Here is a 19,592-nt window from a genome sequence, read left to right on the forward strand (position 1 = left end):
AGGCCATTGATATGCCCCCATCACATTCAACCTACTTCCCATTCAAGAGATAACAAAATATATATTTCTATAACTATATTAAACCCCCACCACATCGCTGAGAAAGTTTTGTGCACTGTCTCAATCCTTGTGGAACTCCCAACTGTGCTTCTTAAAGCACCTAGAAGACAATTTATGTTTTGACAGATTTCTGAAATAATAGCAGGTAATCCATGTAGTTTTCAAGGTGTTCTAAATGTTATTTCTACATTCAGTACTGTGATTGCTCTATTTTATTGGTACGTTTAGGTAGACTTTGTCCTATATGCTTATGCAGCTGGTTGGTTCTGATAATAGTATGCAACTTTAACTTCTGCAATCAGGATGCAGCTTTGGCTCAATGGATTTTTGTCTTGCAATCTGAATCTTGTGGGTGTGATTCCAGCTGTTTTTTTGCCACATGTTGATGTCCTCCTGGGCACGGCACTTAACCCCTAGCTGCCTACCATTGGGTATACATCTGTGCATGTTTGTGAGCATGGTTGGGTGAATAAGGCTAGAGTTTAAATTGCTTTGAGTGCTTGGTGTGACTAGAAAAGTGTGATACAAATTAAGTCCATTAACCATTTAACCGTCTGTAGCAAAAATATTGTGAAACTTTGAACAACAAGGTTTTGTCAAAGTGCACACATTTTAAAGGTGTGCAGTGGAGAATTGATGTGAATGAAAAAACAAAACTCAATTTTTGTTCGCCCCTGTCATGCAGTTAGATTAGTGCAAGACTAATTATTGGGTCAGAAAACCATGAGATCAGAACTAATGTATTGAGCCCTCTCCTCTAATCCATATCCCCTCCACTTCTTATCAGAGACGTTGATGGTAGGATTGGAGATTGCATTTTCTCTTCCTCTAATTATTGATTCAACGCTTTTCAGAAAATCCCATCAGTAGTTAAAGCAAACAACATCATGGGAGCTTTTAGTCATGTAGACAGCTTTGTTGAACCTTCAAGGATAAATGCTCAGGAAACAACCCTGTGAGACTTGGCGCTATGCTAATTGAGAAACAGCCACAAGACAACAGACTGAAGCAGCAAACAGAAAAAGAGGTTAGAAAGAATGGTTGCCATTTTATGTTGGTTCATCTTTTTCATTACTATCCAAACCAACCTGGCCTAATGTGAAACTGGAATCTACCCCATTTTTAGGAAAACAAGTTCAATTTCACAAGCCATGCCAGGGTCTGATTACTACCAGATCTGCAGAATGAAGAAATCTAGGCTGAAATACTATCTTGAGAGGCAACACGCCATGCCCTTAATCTAAACGTATTGAAGAGCAGATAAACAAATTCATTATCAGCTGTCGGTCTGGACAGAGTTACAAAACCGTCTCTAAAAAAAAATCGGATTCAGGGAGTCTCAAAAGAACACAGGAAAACATCCAAATCACTGAAGGCCTCACTTGTTTCAGTGTTTCAGTCTTGTTGTTCATGAGTCAACAACAACACTGGGTAAAAATGACACTTGTGGAAGAGTTCCCAATCAAAACCCCTGCAGAAAAAAAACCCATAAAGGCCTTCATAACCAAAATCAAAACATCAAAGCATTAGGACTTTTGAAAAACGCTGTTGCACAGCATTTCCGCAAAAAGCACATCCTCCTGACAGTTAGACATGGTGGTGGTGATTATATGATGGTCGGCAGCTTGTCATATTTGAAGGAGCCATGAATTATTTTACTCTCAACCAGTGAGTCCTGAAAGCAAACGTCTAAACATCCACTTTGTGTCTCAATATCCAAAGCACATTAGCTCAAAAACAACACAATTAAGGCTCTGGAGAGGCTAGTTAAAGTCTGGACCTAAATCTGAATGAGTATTAAAATAATTCTGCAAATAACAGTGGGCCAGGGTTTCTCCACAGGTGTATACAAGACTGTCAAGGGCGGCACAAGTTGTTTCCAGTTTAGCAGCAATTACTTTTCCAAACACTGGGTTGAATAGCTTTTTCTCTTTCATGAATGAGATAATAATAGTTGCATTTCTTTGGGTTATGTTTGTCAGATGTTACAATTTATTTAGAGATTTGAAGCATCTGCAACAAAGAGGCAAAGGCGGAAATATTCTGTCAGGAAGTAAATAGTTTTCCACAGCCCTGCAGGTCTGTCTCCTTGCTTTGCTTCAGTCTTTAGTAGCAGACCAAATCATATTTAACACTTTTGGGCATCTCTGAATGTTAAACAAACTTGGCTGAACTGTTGATTGTTGGGTTTTGTTTTCTTTATCTTCACAAAAGCAACATAATCACATGCACCACTTCCTGAACAGTGGGTCAGACCATTATTCCCAGTCCCAGACCTTTCCCAGAGTTCCTGTCACCACCATTCCCTCCCTGGGGGATGATCTGAATCCCAAACCCAAGCATGGAGTCTTGTTAGACCTGCATAATAGACATAAGGCCTTGTCTCAACAAGGAGAAGCATATATCTATATATATAGATATAGATATATCTGTCAATGGGGTAGGTGGGAGTCTCTGTGGAGCAAGAGCAAAAAATCCAACCTATTTTTACTTGCAGACTTAGATAGAAATCAAGCCATACATCTCTCATCCGTTCCACATCAGATTGCAGCTCACCAATCAGCCTGCTTTCAGTTTTTTTTCTCCCAAGGAACCTTACTCTCGAACAACGGATGTGGGAAGTCCAAAGTCAGCCGTGTAACGATAACACACAAGGCAACAGTAAACATGTCATCTCCCACGATTAATGGTGTGGCCGTCTAGGCCAGACGAGGACAAATAGTTCATTTTGTGTCAGCTGGAGATCAGGAGAATTTATGGCCAATCACTGGCTCCGAATCAGATTCGCGGCGAAAGAAAACAAACCGCTCAGCAGACCGCAAACAGTCAGCTACCCTGTTTAAAACATTACAGCTAGTTTTCCTTTTTTTAATAATGGTGTTCGTATCTGTTCTTTCACACAATCCTTTGTATGTTCTGCTGACTTAGTGAAGAAAGATTTTAGAAAACCAACTGGACAAAAAAACCCGAATGAGACAAAAACTGAACCATGACTGTACAAGGGCGACTTTTGCAAACCCCAGTCCTAACAGTTTTATTTTCTTCAATAATTGATGGTGTTACAAGGTTAATCTGTTGTCTCACTACAGCAGATAAACAGCTACAGCTGCTTGAAGCTATTTGGTGGTGGAAAGTTATGGAAAATAAGTGCTTGTTTCTGTTTGCCTCTGAGTAAAATCAAGTAACTGTGTAAATAATGACTTGAGTTATTCTCAATTACGTCTTTGCTGCTGAAAAAAAGTTTTGCGTCATATTTCTAGTGTCTAGTTAGATTTGGTCGGCTGATACAAATTTTAGCCAATTTAGATTTCTCCTGAAGAACCACAATTAAAGGAACAGTTCAGATGTTTCTCTTTAAGTGAAAGAACTAACTGTCAATTGTATTAGTATTATTTTTAGGCAATGACAGACACATTAGAGTGGATATTTTAAAAGGTGTTAACAATTTTATAATTTTTTTGTAATCCTTAATTCAATTCAACTTTATTTACATAGCGCCAATTCACAACACATGTCATCTCAAGGCACATTACAAAGTCAAATTCAATCAAATCATACAGATTGCTCAAAAAGGTTCCTATTTAAGGAAACCCAGTAGATTGCATCAACTCTTGATAAGCAGCATTCACTCCTCCTGAAAGAGCATAGAGCCACAGGGAACAGTCATCTGCATTGTTAATGGCTTTGCAGCAATTCCTCAACTGAGCATGCATGAAAGCAACAGTGGAGAGGAAAACTACAGAGGTAGCTCAAGGTAACCTAGGCCTCTCTAACTAGAAGCTTTGTCAAAAAGGAAAGTTTTAAGATTAGTCTTAAAAGTAGACAGGGTGTCTGCCTCACGGACCAAAACTGGGAGTTGGTTCCACAGGAGAGGAGCCTGATAGCTAAAGGATCTGCCTCCCATTCTACTTTTAGAGACTCTAGGAACCACCAGCAGACCTGCAGTCTGAGAGCGAAGTGCTCTGTTAGGAACATACGGGGTAATCAGAGCTCTGATATATGATGGAGCTTGATTATTAAGGGCTTTATACCTTACCCTTAGCATGCTCAGCATTGATAACTAGAAATGCCAGCATGTAGGACCAAAAGAATGTAGATCTCTACATGTCTTGTAAGATTTTCCTAAGGCAGCCATCATTTTCAAATCCATCATGGTTCATAACATATAGATATATATAGATAAAATGGAGCAACATTGCTAAAACATATTCAGCCTTAGAATTGTTGCCTTATACGTGAGTATCCTTGCTTATGGATGGATGGATATTCAGCCTTCCTGTTATCTGCTGAAACTGTACTCCATCTTAAAAAGTAAAAGCCCAGTATGCCTTTGTGCTTCTCTGACTTCATTTTCGACCCTCTCATTGATTCTGGAAATGGTAAATTTTGCTCAATCTTCCTCAGTAACAACTTCCACACTTAGAACTGTCGTTAGCATGACCTGTGGTGCACTCCTGATAAAAAAAAAAACTGCTGGTATGTCTGGATGGGTCCAGACCCTTTGCTATTGAGTCTGTTATAACTGATAATATCAATGTAGCCTTTTGTTAGGACCAGTTATGTGAATATGCAAAGTTTTTTTCTGTTGGTTTTGCACTCAGACTATTCTTGGAAATGGGTAACAGAATGAAAAAATATCTTGAAAAGCAACCCGTCATTTTTATATGACCAAAAATACACAATTAATAAGTTTGATTAAGTCATAGCACCAAAATAGAAGATTTATGCACATGTTCCACCTACTTCCACATGTTTCTGGTTTAAACGGAGCACCTAATTTGAGAAAAGCTAATGTTTTTAATCTAACTTGCTGTAGCTAAGAAGATCATTTATTGTGAGGTTTAAGTTTTTTATTTCAAAATGAATATATTAATCAATATTTAGACTGCTTTGTAATTATACCGATTTTAATTTTATTTATCCCTAATATCAACGTAAGTAAAAAGACAAAAATACATCTAGTGAAAGTAACATGCATCGTGTATAGGTTTCAAAATACCAAAACCAGTTGTAACTGAAGAAATCTCAGCATCTCTATGGGTCCCCTGATCCAGTTACAGCTGGCTGATTATCGGGGCATGAGTCATCGTTTTCTGCTCTCGGTCTCTAAACTCGTTAGTGAATGTGGGTTTGAGACACACAATTTCATCTCATGAGATGGAAGGTGTAATCAGTGCAGATGCTTTACTGAGAGTCTGCTTTCCTTTTTTTCTACTTGTTGTAAACAGATATGAAATCAAGTCCTTTATAGTTGGTTAAAAAATAAAACTGCTCAACAAGTTTACCATACCATACCATTTTATTTCGAGAGCACTTTAAAAACAACATTGAAGTTGACCAATGTGCTGCACAAAAAATAAACACATAAACACATAAATATATATATATATATATATATATATATATATATATATATATATATATATATATATATATATATATATATATATACACATAAAACACACTATAACGTAAACAAAAGAAACAAAACAAAACAACAAGTACAATTGAAACCCACATAAAAACTCACTCTGAGTTAAAAGCCAAAGGAAAAAAGTGTGTTTTCAGGCAAGTTTTAAAAACATCAAGAGATTAAGCCTGTCTGAAGCCAGTCCATTCAACAATGTAGGAGTCAGAACTGCAAAAGCTCTGCCTCCTCTGGACTTATAAAAAGACTTGGAAAAGATAAAAGCATCTGGTCCGCTGATCTAAACACGCAAAGGTATATAGGGGTGGAGCGGTTCAGATAAATAGGAAGGGGCCAGCACATTGTGGCACTTAAAAGCAAATAAAATAATTTAAAAACTGATTTGAAACTTAACAGGGAGCCAGTTTGATAGGCTTCATCCTAATACCTAATTTTAAATTAGGTAAATTAGTCATTTATCAGTTTCCATTTGACATACAAGTCCAAGATTATCTCTTTGAAGTTCAAAGAAAGTCAAAATAAATAATTTCACCTTGCAGAATGTGATTATCATCCTTGTTGTTGTAACTTACATTATTATAATAGGGCTGTAGGTAATGTTTATTTTAGTAATTGGGTATTCTATCTATTATTCTGACATAACCCGATAAAATTGGCACGTTCGAAGTGGTAAGGGACGGGGAGGTCAGCCGTTGCAGTTGATGTTTCTTGCTCAGATGTTACAGCATGGAAGACGTACTATCATGGAGTGCTAATTTACTTTAGAAGTACACTTTCTGTGGTTTTCTCTGCACCTTTTCCCCCTTGCTGTCTCCCTTCATAGCTGATAACTGCACTTAGCATCCATGTAGAAGCTGCGTAGGCTTTCATTAGCAGAGGTGAGAGACATGTGCAACACAAATACCCACCCGGCTGGAACACAGTGCTCTAAACGCGTAAACAGAATTTAAATGATGCCTCAAGGCAAATAATTTACATCAAAGAATTTTAGTAATAAAGTTACTCGCATTATATAAGAATTGTTTCAGCCTTAAACGATATTGCAGTGATAACAATAACGCCTTCTTGTGGCTGAAAGGATATAAATACATTTCTATGATGCAGAATTACATTTTAAAGAGCCATTTTGATTCTTTCAAGTTCTTCTAAAGCTGTTGAAATTTCTATTTTATCAAATAGAACCTCAGACAGGTTCTAAAAAGTCAGTCAGGTGAGAAAAACACATCTCTGATAGTTTATGGTACTTTTAGGAGATTGAGATATATCAAAGGTAACAAAAACTCAACAAACATAATCGCTCACCTTTTCAAAAGCCTTTGTTTGGAAGCACTTTGAAGGTTGAAATGTCTTTGTGTAAACACAACGGTGGATATCGAGTTCATTTTGAATGACAGTAAAGGTCAGATAAACTCCCCCAGGTTCACTTTGGGTGAGCTCACAAACTCACAAAGGCAGCAGGGGTAGGAGTAACTCTCCTCGGGGCCCTGTGACTTTATAAAATGGAACACCGTGGAGTTTTTTTTTTTTTTTTGGATCCCATTTCCGCATATGTAAAAGGACAAAAGCTGTCACTCTTGGGGTTTTATCAGAAAGGGCGTGAGGATCCAAACAACCTTTTCATCCCTTTAATTTAGCCTCCAACAAAAGCGCCACAGAGTTATTCATAAAGGCAGGCCTAGATTAGGGCGGATATGTTTGAAAGCACACCTTAGAGAATGTTCTTTTCTCTGATTACAGGCATGAAGGTGGAGTCCTCTGTACAACGCCCGGCTCGGAATAAGGACCTTTTATGAGCGGAGCTACTGTCACTAAGGAAGAACAGTCATTATGCCTTACAACTGCAGAAATCTGCAGCAAATGAGAAACAGAAAGTCATAGCATGAGGGTATGAAAGTCCAAATAGAGCGGCGCAAGGTCTTTTGGAAATTTCAAAAGGTTAATGTAATGATAAGTTGAGCAAATAGAATAGAACCTTACTGAATAGGATAGATCATTCCTTTTATATGTACCTAAGTGTGGGCATTATTTCAGTCTATAAGCAGCAAATGTCAAATAAAAGCTTGAAGACACACACTAAAAATAGGCGACAATAACAAGTTAAAGAAGAAAGAAAGTACAGTTGTGATAAAAAGACAAGGTGAGAAAAAACAGACAGGTGTGAATGACACAGGAGATGTAGATAGTAACATAATACAACTGTAGTTACAAATATACAAGTACAAAAGGGTGTAAATTGAAGTTTCACATAATCTTCACATACGGTAAAGCTTTCAATTGGCTTGCCTATCAATGTTCCATTTCTCTCTGGTTGTCACGCCAATTAAGACACAAAAAGCTGAAATTGGTTTTGTTAGTATACTGGTGAGGTTTATCAATAGGAAAGAGGTGAAGAGACGGGTCTGCCAGGAAGCTCTGAGTTGGAGCTTGGTGGTCGACCTGCTATGAACGTATACTTGGAGGTTTTTCCAGTCTGGACATTCTGGGGAGAAAAAAGTCTGGGTTTTAACCTTAGATCTTTCATATTTGTCTCATGTAAAAAAAAAAAAAAGATGTTTTTTAAGTTGTTTTACAAAACATGTGGCAGATATCAGCCATGAAAAACTATTACTAAAAGTGGTCCTAGATGTTAAGCATTAATCATAACCTTCTATATATAAAAAAAAGATTTATTGCTGAAAAGATTCTAATTAATACGACAATTTTTTTAGAATTCAAAAGCTCATCTTCAAATTCTTCATTTTCTAGAAGTATAAAAATATAACCTGTGATGATTCACACACCGGCCAGGAGCAGGCAGCCTTCAGCGTTCATGAATGAAAAATGGACAATCAGCTGTAGTTGAGGGGAGTCAGAAGTGGATTTTAAAAATAGTTCAGCAGATGAAAGAAGTTCAACCCCCCCGACAGCCGCCTACTTGTGATGCAATGTCTTTCATTGATGGGCTCACATTGTGCAGTGTGTCACGAGACCACTGATTAATAAGGTGGACTTAGTCCTGGTAAGAAACCCCGGTGAGCCTTCACTCCAGGGTGTATGTCCTATATGATGCACAGCCCAGTTTTAGCCAACTCTGTGTGTGTGTGCCAGCTAAACAGAAAGACACAGGAGTTCTGGCCCGGGCACATGGCTTTTTGAAAAGTTTAAACAGGAAACATGAATGTCAGAGACATTGTGTTCCTGTCAGAGGAGAAAGGAAAGCTGCAGGCAGCGGACCTGCAGGCAGAAGAAAGGAAAGTGGGGGAGGATGGAGAAGAACTACGTATGTATGAAAGTACTGAAAGAAATTAGTTCTTTTGACATTTAACTGAAACCTCAGCGCTGTTTTCCATCATGCCTACAGTATATGCAAATGCTACTATTAGAACAGCAGAGTGTGGAGATGTCACAGTCACCAACATAATGCCCAGGTATTAACTCATTCAGCATGAAAAAAAGGTTAAAAGTCTGCCTGAAAAAAATGTAATTGCTTGATAGCGGCCAGCAAAAACCCTGCTCAGGACCAATGGTGGATGTCAATTCAAGGTGTTTCTTGATCTATTGGATTGTGAAAGGTGCGAGATCACATCAGCAGTGCTCTGAGAAGATCGGCTGCAGCAGCTTTCAGCAGGAGGCCCATTGTAGACCTGCTGTGATGGTTCCACAACGTTAGGGCATAGCACTGTCTTCTATCTCAGTTTGAGGCTGCATATGTCAGTGGAGCGTACTCAGTTCATAACATACCAGCACATTAATTCAGGCATATTGTTGGTACTGTTTTTAATGTAAAAACAGAGACAAAAATATCTCAGTGGCTGTCTGTCTGACTTGTTTTGTCACTTTGTTTCTCTCGTCTGCCCTCTGAATTACTGTTTACGTTCTACATCAGGCTGATTCATGGTTCTCTGGTATTTCAAGGGCAAACACATGCTGGCTCATTCCGTTGTTATCCCATTGTTATCATTTTCCTTTTTGGCAACACGTTGTTCTCTTTCTTTTTTTGGCTTTCATGCCCATTAAAGAAATGAGGGGAAATAACATGTGCAAGTTAGTTGGTGTTTTGTAAAATATTAAGTTGATTTTGGAAAAGAACCTCCAGGCATCCTGTAAAATACTGTTGTGACAACACATTTTAAACCTTGAAAATGATTTGGCTCGAAATAGACTTCTTATGTTAAACTTATTAATAACCTTAAATGTTTGAGATTATAACATGATTTTGAATATCAGACAGAGAAAAGCTTAACAAAAAAGTGCAATTTTCTAATGATGATTACATTTATTAAAGGGAAAACGATATACAAACTATAATGGCTCAATGGGAGAATATATTTACCCTCTTGTTAAATCAAGAATAAACTACGCTAAACCTACATTTTTGAAGGGTTACTTTCAGTTTCACTAGTTACACCCAGACTTGATTACTTCCAGATCTGTAGAATCAAGAGATCTCTTTAAAAGAACTTGTCTGGAAGTGTGAGGACGGGTAAAAGATCTCAAAAAGCGAGCTATCCAGTGCTAATCTAAAAAAAAAAGACAATTTTGGCATGTAATTAAGAAAGACAATTTTGACATCTATTAATCTACAAAATTTACAGAGCAATGTCTAAGTGACATAGCCTGGCAAGCCAAATGTATAACACTCTAAGTTACAGCTCCAACCTACAGCTCTGAGGTTTTACAGAGAAGAGTTTTACTGCATCCTAGACACAGTAGATGCACAAATTACTGGGAGGTTTACGCAACCAGGCATTCAAGCATCAAAAGAACTGGAAAACTCCTCCCTGACCCTCATTACAAATGTTGCACCAGTTTACTAATATCTTTCTTAGTTTATTATGATGATTATTTAATACCCAGAAGTAGTTTTAGTTGAAGAATGGATCTTTATTGATTCTGCAACTTGTGCTTTAAATAATACATTTATTTATTTTTTTTTAGAAAAAAATTGTGTCCAAATATACATGTCTATTTTTAATGACTTGGTCATAGAAGTGCTGGTCTTGACTATATCACTGATGTTCATTAACCCAAGCTTAAACAAACTGGCAATTAAATTTTAGAATGGCTTAAAAAACAAAATAAAGGTTTCTGACTGGCTTAGTCTAAATCAGGATCCAATTGAAATTCTTCAGCATGACCTCACACAGGCCCTGTAATACATAGTTTCTCCCCAGCAACATTAAAGATCCATTGCTAATTGTTAGGTAGGGGCTATTTACATTTTCACATCCTGGCCAGGTTGATTTATAAAAGCTTTTTTCTTTAATTAAAATCATGTATTTAAAAACGTTTCTGACTGATTCTAAACTTTGTTTCATGATCTGAAACAATTAAGTATGGAAAAAAATGCAAAGACAGAAGAAACCTCTGAGGGGGCAGATACTTTATCACAGCCCCTCTTTACTTACAAATAGTAGAGCCCAAGCTGGAAGGATCCTAATAGATTAAATGTTTCTTATTTCCTCTGCTCAGTTTCCACTGCTGAGTCAATAAACAGAAAATCAGTAAAGTGCCAGAACAGCCACACTGGAGCTAATGCGCTCTGCTCTCTATTAGTACAATGGAGCTCTGCAGGAGTCCAGGTCAGAGCATCACAGATGGCCTGGAAATCCCCCCAGCAAGACAGAAACACCCTGCAGGTATGGAGGCAACGATTAGAGATGATCTCCCAGAAGCGAGAACACCTCTGACTCCCAATAAAGCAGGAACCACTGGCGCCACAGTGCTAGTGTTGTCCAAAGTCAGTATAATGTTAAAAGGTTAACTAATGAGCGCTATTTAACACTGAAGGGGTACAGTTTTGCCAAGACACTATTATAAGTCCATAAGTGTTGCAATAACACAACATACTGTTCTGTAAGGGGTTAGAAGCATCTTAACTTCTCATATGAAGGTAGAATCTAATGATCCACTAAAGCAAAGCCAACCTTCCTGTTTGTATAAAAATCTGAATAACACTGCAGTTACTACAGATTAATAAAATAGAAAACAGTGCTCTCCCTCCAACATAGGCACAAAACAACTTGTAAATATGTCTAATGTGAGGGGTTTGGTTTTCCCTCCCTGCTACATTGTTTATGATGTGGGAGTTTAATTTACTGCCTGAAACCACAAGTCTGCAAACTGAAAAACCGATACATTAGCCTCTGCGAGTTTCCATTAAAGCTCTATGTTTAGAGGAGAGCGGCTTATTGTTGAAGGGATCACCGGGGCTACACGTAGCATTAAATGTGAGAAACTATTGCCATCGTTCTGCTGGGTTCTGCTCTTCTATGTGAAAAAAAGTAAAGGGAATGAGAGAAGGATTAGGTGACGGCAGAGATGCACATGCTGCAGTAAATCACTTTACTTACCCACAGCACATTAACTACAGTAGAGTGCTGGTATTAGTTTCAAAAGAGCATTAGCTTAAAACGAATATGAGGTGCTACTCTGGTGTCCTATCATGGCCTCTGACCAGAAAGCACATATTGTTCTTATTCCTTTTAACATGCACAGGGTTCTCCCATGGGTTCCTCATCCACACCAAAGCACTCACCAGTATCCCAGTCTACTCTCAGTGGTCCCTCCCAGCTGTAGTCAGAACAGAGGATGTTCAGCCCGTTCGGGCCTTATACCCCTTACACCTGTTACACTTGACATTGTATGTCATCGCGCATGCCTAAAGTCCACTCACACAGGATGTTTTTAGGGAGTGTCACTGATGGCTTTGAAGAATCATGCAGATCCTGATTTTACCAATGTCTGCGCATAGTGTGCGTGGCCCTAACCAAGCATCTGAGAGCATGTCCGTTTTTACAAGCGTATGCATTGTTCAATGTAAACACAGAATCTTTGATAAACTTATAAAGACTGTCAAAACGTTACACTTATGAGGCCAAACTTCGGAGTTACAGTTGTATTATAGATCCACTTTCTTTAAACCTGTCTTGCTACCACTTATTGGATAAAGAATTTTTAATCTGCAGTACTTTCTACTGTTTAAAATAAAGAACAACAGCGCTATAAATTTGCTCAATCAGAGGTATAAATGACAAGAAGACATCTGGCGTGGCTGGATGTTCTCACATCAACCGCTAAGTGAATCCATAACGGAGGCTTTATGGTTCATGGTGGTTATGGCTTTATGCTTACCTCCCAAGCGGGATCAAGAGCGTAACAATGGATGGTCAATTACACCCCCATGCTGGGGAGATCGTCAGTCATTGATTGCATGGTGTAATGAATGTGTGTAGATCACAGAACGAAACGAGGATCGGAAACAGGCTTACATCTAATCAGAAAGAGTTTAGGCCATAGAACACAGTAAAATACCTTAGGATCCTAAAATGGGCCTATGGCTATTGACCCTCATGCATTAAATAAGAGAAACATGTTAGCATAGCCTCCAGCACTGCTGCACTACAGCTGACACTCGACTACAAGGGTAATGTTGTTCATCATGGATCTTTGTGATCTGGTGCAGTCAGACTGTATTTAAATCTAATGGATTTGATACACCTGCTGCGTTTCTTTTTTCTTCATTTGATGAATAACTGGGAGATCATGAAATATCTCTAAAGTAACGGGAGGTTACGGAAAGAGGGGGCTATATCAGCCCGTGAAAACAGACAGTAGTGTATTCTTCTTTTTCTTTCCATGATGTTTGAGCTCTGAAATTAGATAAGCGCTAACAATGATTTACCCGGTCTTCAAATTCAATAACATTCACTGGAGTGTTCTTTCTTGAAGGAAAATAAGCGGTTTATAACAGTAAGGGCCAAAGCTGGATCATCCCCCCAGCTGTTTTTTTTTTTTTTGTTTCCTCCCTGCTTTCACTGTGGCTTCAGCCTCTGTATCCAGTGATGGATTAGAGCAGACAGCAGGTTGTTAAGGTAACTGACAAGTTTCTGGAGAACAAACTCGACCCCGTCAGGCAGAGATGAGCTTTGATTGCGAGTTCCAATTTGGAGTTCCACCATTTCAAAACCTTGAAGAAGTTTTGCCTTTAATGTATGACAGTGTCAGCTATGATGGCAATTTTTTACAGCCTCGCCGCTCAGTAATCATGCTTTTTTGAACTGCACTTGAATTAACCTCCACTGACATCTTAATAGCCTCCTTTGATGTGGAAGGAATCCAGAAGCATGTTTTTTTTTTGTCATCCAACTTCTATGCAAAAGCAATCTGTCTTTGCAGCTTCCTGGAAAAATACGTTCTGCATTACTGCGGGGAAAATGTACAGAACACCAGCTGAGGCTGAGCTGCCTCAGCCTATGGAGGAATGTTGACAGCAATTGTTAATGACCTGTGGGAGTGAAGGCATTTACATGGGGACGGTAAACAACCACCTACTGTAATAATGACTACATAAACAGAGGGACGCATGAATGTGCTGATGGTAAAGGTACAACACTAGCAACACAAATGAGGCAGACAAAAATATGCCATGAGCTGATGAGCAACCCTCAGTCCTGAAACTCTTAACTTGACCGAAACTTCTTTATGTAAGGGATCCAGATTGGCAAGATAAAAAGGATTTTCTAGTCCAGAGCAAAAAAAAAAAGATATTTTTCATCTTTTATCTACCTCCAACTTGTAGCTTCAAACATAATGCGTTTCATTTCCTGGGTATTGGCCAGGATTAGATTCTCATGGGTACGATTATTTTGAGTAGAAATACTGTTTCATGATTCTCACATATTTTTACACACAAATGTATGACGTGATTTCTTTCCCTAGAATTGCAAGAGTCCACACGAAGACTGTCTGAAATATTTCCAAACAGACTTTTTTTTTTTCTTTCTGGACAGAAAGGGTGGGAAATATAATACGGCTGATTGACGATGGAAAATCTAAAAAAGCAGTACACAACAAATAACGATTCGGTACATTACTGGTACGGTTCAGTCAGGGAAAAAAATAAAAACTTGTATTTTTGTGTGTTTTTATTTATTTATTTTTATTTTTTTTAGTCTGTCAGTAAAGAAGGGAGCGATTAGTTGATCCTTGCCCCATACGGCTGAAGAGAGCTCAGTTTGCTCTGACACTTTCTCTAACATCTCAATAAAAAGATAGGAACAGTATTATGAAAATTTTTAGTTGTTTTGAGGCCATGACTTTTTATTATCTCAGCATACCTTGATACCTGTAAACTGTCGGCCTACAGTAAACCTCAGAAGTCAGACAGTCAGAGTGTCACATATATGGCCTTTTGTTTGTGCTTATTGGGGTGATTGTCTGTTCTCCCCATTCCTGGGTCCATTCACCTCAGTCAGCTTCATCTGCTGCTGCCCAGTTACCATCACTCTGCTTCACCTGGGACTCTGCCTCCCACGGTCATTCTCCCCCAGATTGTCTGGCTGCCTGCATGAATCTTACCCATTGTTTGTGTTGCACTGCCTGCCGTTTCTGTGCTCGCCCTGCCCTCACTAGATGGTTATTCTAGTGCCTTGGGGCACCGCCACCTTCATTGTGTTCTTGTATGGATGAAGCGTTCGCTGCGCTCTCTCTGGGGACTCATCGGCCGCTACTCTGGTCAACTACCTACCTCGGTCATCATCACCTGGTCAAACCCGCTTCAAGTCATCATTATCTGGTCAGCCTGTCCCAGTCAACTCCTGCCACCGGCCATCACTAACCTGTCATCATCTGTTTTGCCTCAGTCATCACCTGCTTGTTGCACCTATCATCATCTCTCATCTAACAATGAACTTTTCTGTCTTCTGATTAGTTTATATTGGTGTTTAATGCTGTTTCTTTCATTTATTCCACCTCTATTAGTCATTCATTGGACTTGTCATGAAAGCTAATTAGTATTTTGTTAATATTGTGCTTGATTATTTTGTTTTGTTTTTTTAGTTTAACAGTAGTGTTCTTCTAACCAATGTGAAAGATATAATCAATAAAAGAGAAGGCTTGAGTGGAGTCAAATATCTGGATTAAGACGCCAAATTCAGTCAATATAAAAACGCTTTGGTTCTCTTATTGTGTTGTATTTTTTTAACGGATGTTGATAATTTTGCCCCTTCACCATTTCATACTTTTGTAATAATAGGACTCCCACACTAACCACACATCAGTTCATACCACCGGGGAGACCTTTCATTCCCACTTAGACAATTTAAATCTCTTTCTATACTGCACTCAGGGCCTACTATAAGTAAGTGTGGTTATATTTGATGTGTTTCATATAAATATTAATATTTTATATAAATGTATTTATTGCTCTGTGATAGACTGCCGAACTGACATATTTGAGGCTTTAGCATTTTTACACAATGATATATATGGCTACAAAAGGCTAAAGTTTGTTTTCAACTATGACATAGCAACAAAACATGCAAAATGGTGAAAGGACAAATTGACCTAGAGCCATTTTGAGCAAATAAATATGTAAACACAGATCCTTTAAGCCCAATATGTTTCCCCTAAGCATTAAAATAATTAAAACCTGCATGTTCACATCTATAAATGTAGAGAAAATAGAAGAGGAATGGTGCCCCACAAGCCTTCAGCCAACACAGACAAACACAGACAGGCCGCAGCTTACCTGACTTGCCAACCCCCGCTTTGCCGAAGACAGCCAGCTTCACCTCGGGGCTTTTGGCCATGACAGCAGCTGCAACCAGCAAAGCTCAGCGAGCCAGTGAGTGAGCTCAGAGTTCAGCCAACCATCCTCTAAACCGTGCAGGAGGAAACAGCAACTGAGGAGGCAAGTTGATGAAAATAATTTTAACTCCAGGACATGGTAGGATGACCGCTGGAACAACTCCATAGCAATACCAGCAGAACTTTTTAAGCAGGAAATTTACATTTGACTTCCCCCCCCACCCTCTTTTAAGCCCAAAATGATCTAGATCTGTCTTCCGGTGGTATTTGTGAGCCACGCTTAATTTTTTGGGTCAAGCTATGTCTGATTATATGTACAACATTTGACCAAATCCTTGACAATTCAAGCCAACTTTGATCTTTCTGAACATAGCACCGTACAGAGAAATTGGTTTCCAGGAAACAGATTTGATGGCCCAATTGTGCTTTGGGCTTCCAGCTAAGAAATAATTGTTCCTTTCTCTTCTGAGGCTAGGCAAAAAATATTACAGTGAAATCTCTCTGTGTCATTTAAGTAATAAAATAGTTTTGGTCCTGACACAGCATGGCTCTGTGTGGAAAAGAAAAAGCTGAACAATGAGCAGAGCGAATTAAAGCTTCCATCACAGCCAATTCAGTAAAATCTGTTTCTCTTGTTTTTGTGGGAACAAATGTGGACATCAGCAAATCAGCCCTGATGGATGGAGGCTGCACTTTTAGGTCATCTTTAACTCTTAACCGGGCTAAAACCACATGGCATATGTTGCTCTAGTAGAAATATAAATACGTATGTCTTTTTCAGATGCATGCTGAAGAGTAAGGAACTACAACAACCCTGCAACAGAGGTGTCAGACATCGACATAGTCAAGGAACTGTCATACTTTATCAGGTGTGATCAGGTGTATGTATTTGTCTTGTTACGGTAAAGTGCTAGAAATAAACTTGCCTTGCCATGCCTTTTGTTCATAATCTTGGCAAGACCCTACGATTGTCAAATTCATCAAAACTGGCCTTATAGTTTCATTCACATTGCTACTGCTGCTGAAACTACTTCCCATTTTTTCAGATATTTGGTAATTTATCACAACTCTATAATTGATCAAATGTTCCTTTTCTCTCTATAGTCATGATCCACACATACGGACAGATTCAACTGTTTATGAAGACTATTTCTAACTATATTCATAAATCTTTTCATTTTAATGAACATTTATATTTAATCATCATCCAATCTTATAAGGATAAATAAACTTCAACTGTGGTAGAAGTTTAAAACACATAACTGAAGCTAATGTTCCAAGATTTCCTTCACTGAACTAAACTGTACACAGGAATGGTGTCCGTCTGCTTTTGGAAGTAGTTTACTGGAGGATTGGAGGTGGAAGCAGATAGAAGGAGCAGCAGAAGATGCTGACGGAGTTTAAATTGCCCTTTGGAAAAGACAACACAAGTGAAGCCTGTTTAAACAACTAAACACAAGTCTGTTTGGCAAGAAAACAACCTGCTGTGACGTAATCTCATCAGATCATTAAGAAGAAATCTTTGTCATTGCAATTGTACATTCCAATGAAATCTGTCTTCTGCATTTAACCCATCCCTTAGGGAACAGTGGGCAGCTATCATAGCACCCGGGGAGCAATTTGGAGCTAACGGTCTTGCTCAGGGACCCACAGTAATAGCCTGCAGGGATCAAACCAGGTGCTTGCAACATTCTCATAGTGCAATTGTGCTGCTCTAACCTCTAGGCCACCAGAATCTCTGTCCTGAACCCAAAAGGTTTTTCAGTTGGTTTCTTCCATGTCTTTTTTTACAAGAAAACTAACACAGATGGCAGCCTTAATAAAAATCTCTAGAAAGATGGCTTCAAAGAAAAACGTATGAGCCTGAAAAACACGACTTTCCAGTTAAAAGTCGCTTCAACCCAAACAATACAAGAAGTTTAGGTGTTGTTACAGTTTAGAAGACGTGCAGTTGGCAGTCCTCGAATCTGTTAGATACCACATGATGCTACAGGTTGTTGGAGCTGTTGAAAGCTGTATTGGGAAAATAAAAGATGATTCATAGATATTGTGTGCGTTCAGGGCTCGCTCTTTCTCATTCCTTTTTCACCTGTCGATAACTGTCAAGAGAGCAGTCCTACCACCAAACAGCTGTAACCATTTCCCTGGCTTGCTTAGAACAAAAGTATAGTTTCTGGTAAGAGAGTCATTCCTTCAAAGAAGTTTTATTTATCAAGTCGCCGTTCATTTCTGGTGGAAAAGAGCTCGGGTCCCCCAAGGTGACTAAGCACAGGGGTATGCACTGATTTGTACATATCAGATTAAGAAACAAACAATAAAATAACCAGCAATCAGAATCATGTACCATTGTTTTTGATTGCTAAATGAATATGGAGGGAATTAAAAAACACACAGTTTGACCATTTTTAAATTAAATGGTTATTTGTAGATAGAGGCAACCTTTACAACCCGGCACAGAATAAGCCGGAACTGGCTGTCTGAGCTTCAGAAAGATTCTGCCCCAGCTGCCGTCTATGTTCATTGGACCTCCTCAATATGACACGCTCTTCTGTTCAAGAGAACAATTCACAGTCAGAGGTTGGGTTTGGAGAGTTAAAACATTTTAAATACAGTTTGTTTTGTTGTTTTGCTTCGATGCAGCCTACTGCAGACTTGGCAAGGTATCCAATAATGCACCAGCAGCAGTGAATGGAGAAAGTGAGGGTCTAAAATCAGTATTTTTATACCAATATTAATTTGTACCAGAAGATATGCACTATTTTTCTGTGTAAATGTATGACATTTTAACTTGATGTTGTAACGTATGCTGCTGGTGAGTCCGAAATTCAGCCAAACAGAGTTGCGTTAAAAAGGACTTATTGAAAATGTTCTATTCAATTCAATTCAATTCAATTTTATTTATATAGCGCCAAATCATGAAACATGTCATCTCAAGGCACTTTACAAAGTCAAGTTCAATCATATTATACAGATTGGGTCAGATTATACAGATTGGTCAAAAATGTCCTATATAAGGAAACCAGTTGATTGCATCAAAGTCCCGACAAGCAGCAGTCACTCCTGGGGAACCGTAGAGCCACAGGGAGAGTCATCTGCATTGTACATGGCTTTGCTGCAATCCCTCATACTGAGCAAGCATGAAGCGACAGTGGGAAGAAAAACCACCCATTAACGGGAAGGAAAAACCTCCGGCAGAACCGGGCTCAGTATGAACGGTCATCTGCCTCGACCGACTGGGGTTACAGAAGACAGAACAGAGACACAACAAGACAGACAAACAAGCACAGAAGCACACATTGATCTAGTAATCTGTTCTACATTAGATGGTAGTAGCGGGTGAGCCGTCTTCTCTGGATGATGTCACAGTTAACAGAACGCCAGACCAGGTGTACCTACTATGAAGAAAAAGAGAGAGAGCAAAAAGTTAAAAGCTGAAATGACGACAGTCATTTCAATGTAATACAATGCAAAACTGGAGAACAGTAGACTGAAGAACAGTAGAAATCAGTAGAGTGAGAAAATTAGACCCTGATGT

At 38.8% G+C, this 19,592-nt stretch overlaps 1 protein-coding gene across 1 annotated transcript in view; it reads right to left on the minus strand.

The window, feature by feature from the left end:
• The window catches only part of rerg (RAS-like, estrogen-regulated, growth inhibitor), an 81,464-nt gene that overhangs the window by 38,072 nt on the left and 23,800 nt on the right, over positions 1-19,592 (minus strand). Inside the window, exon 2 of the mRNA XM_012867762.3 lies at positions 15,999-16,152. Coding sequence (XP_012723216.1) covers positions 15,999-16,059 — 61 coding nt within the window. The 5' untranslated portion in view covers positions 16,060-16,152. The remainder of the gene's footprint in view (positions 1-15,998; positions 16,153-19,592) is intronic.

This window comes from Fundulus heteroclitus, chromosome 17 (assembly GCF_011125445.2).
Source record: "Fundulus heteroclitus isolate FHET01 chromosome 17, MU-UCD_Fhet_4.1, whole genome shotgun sequence".
NCBI lineage: Eukaryota > Metazoa > Chordata > Actinopteri > Cyprinodontiformes > Fundulidae > Fundulus > Fundulus heteroclitus.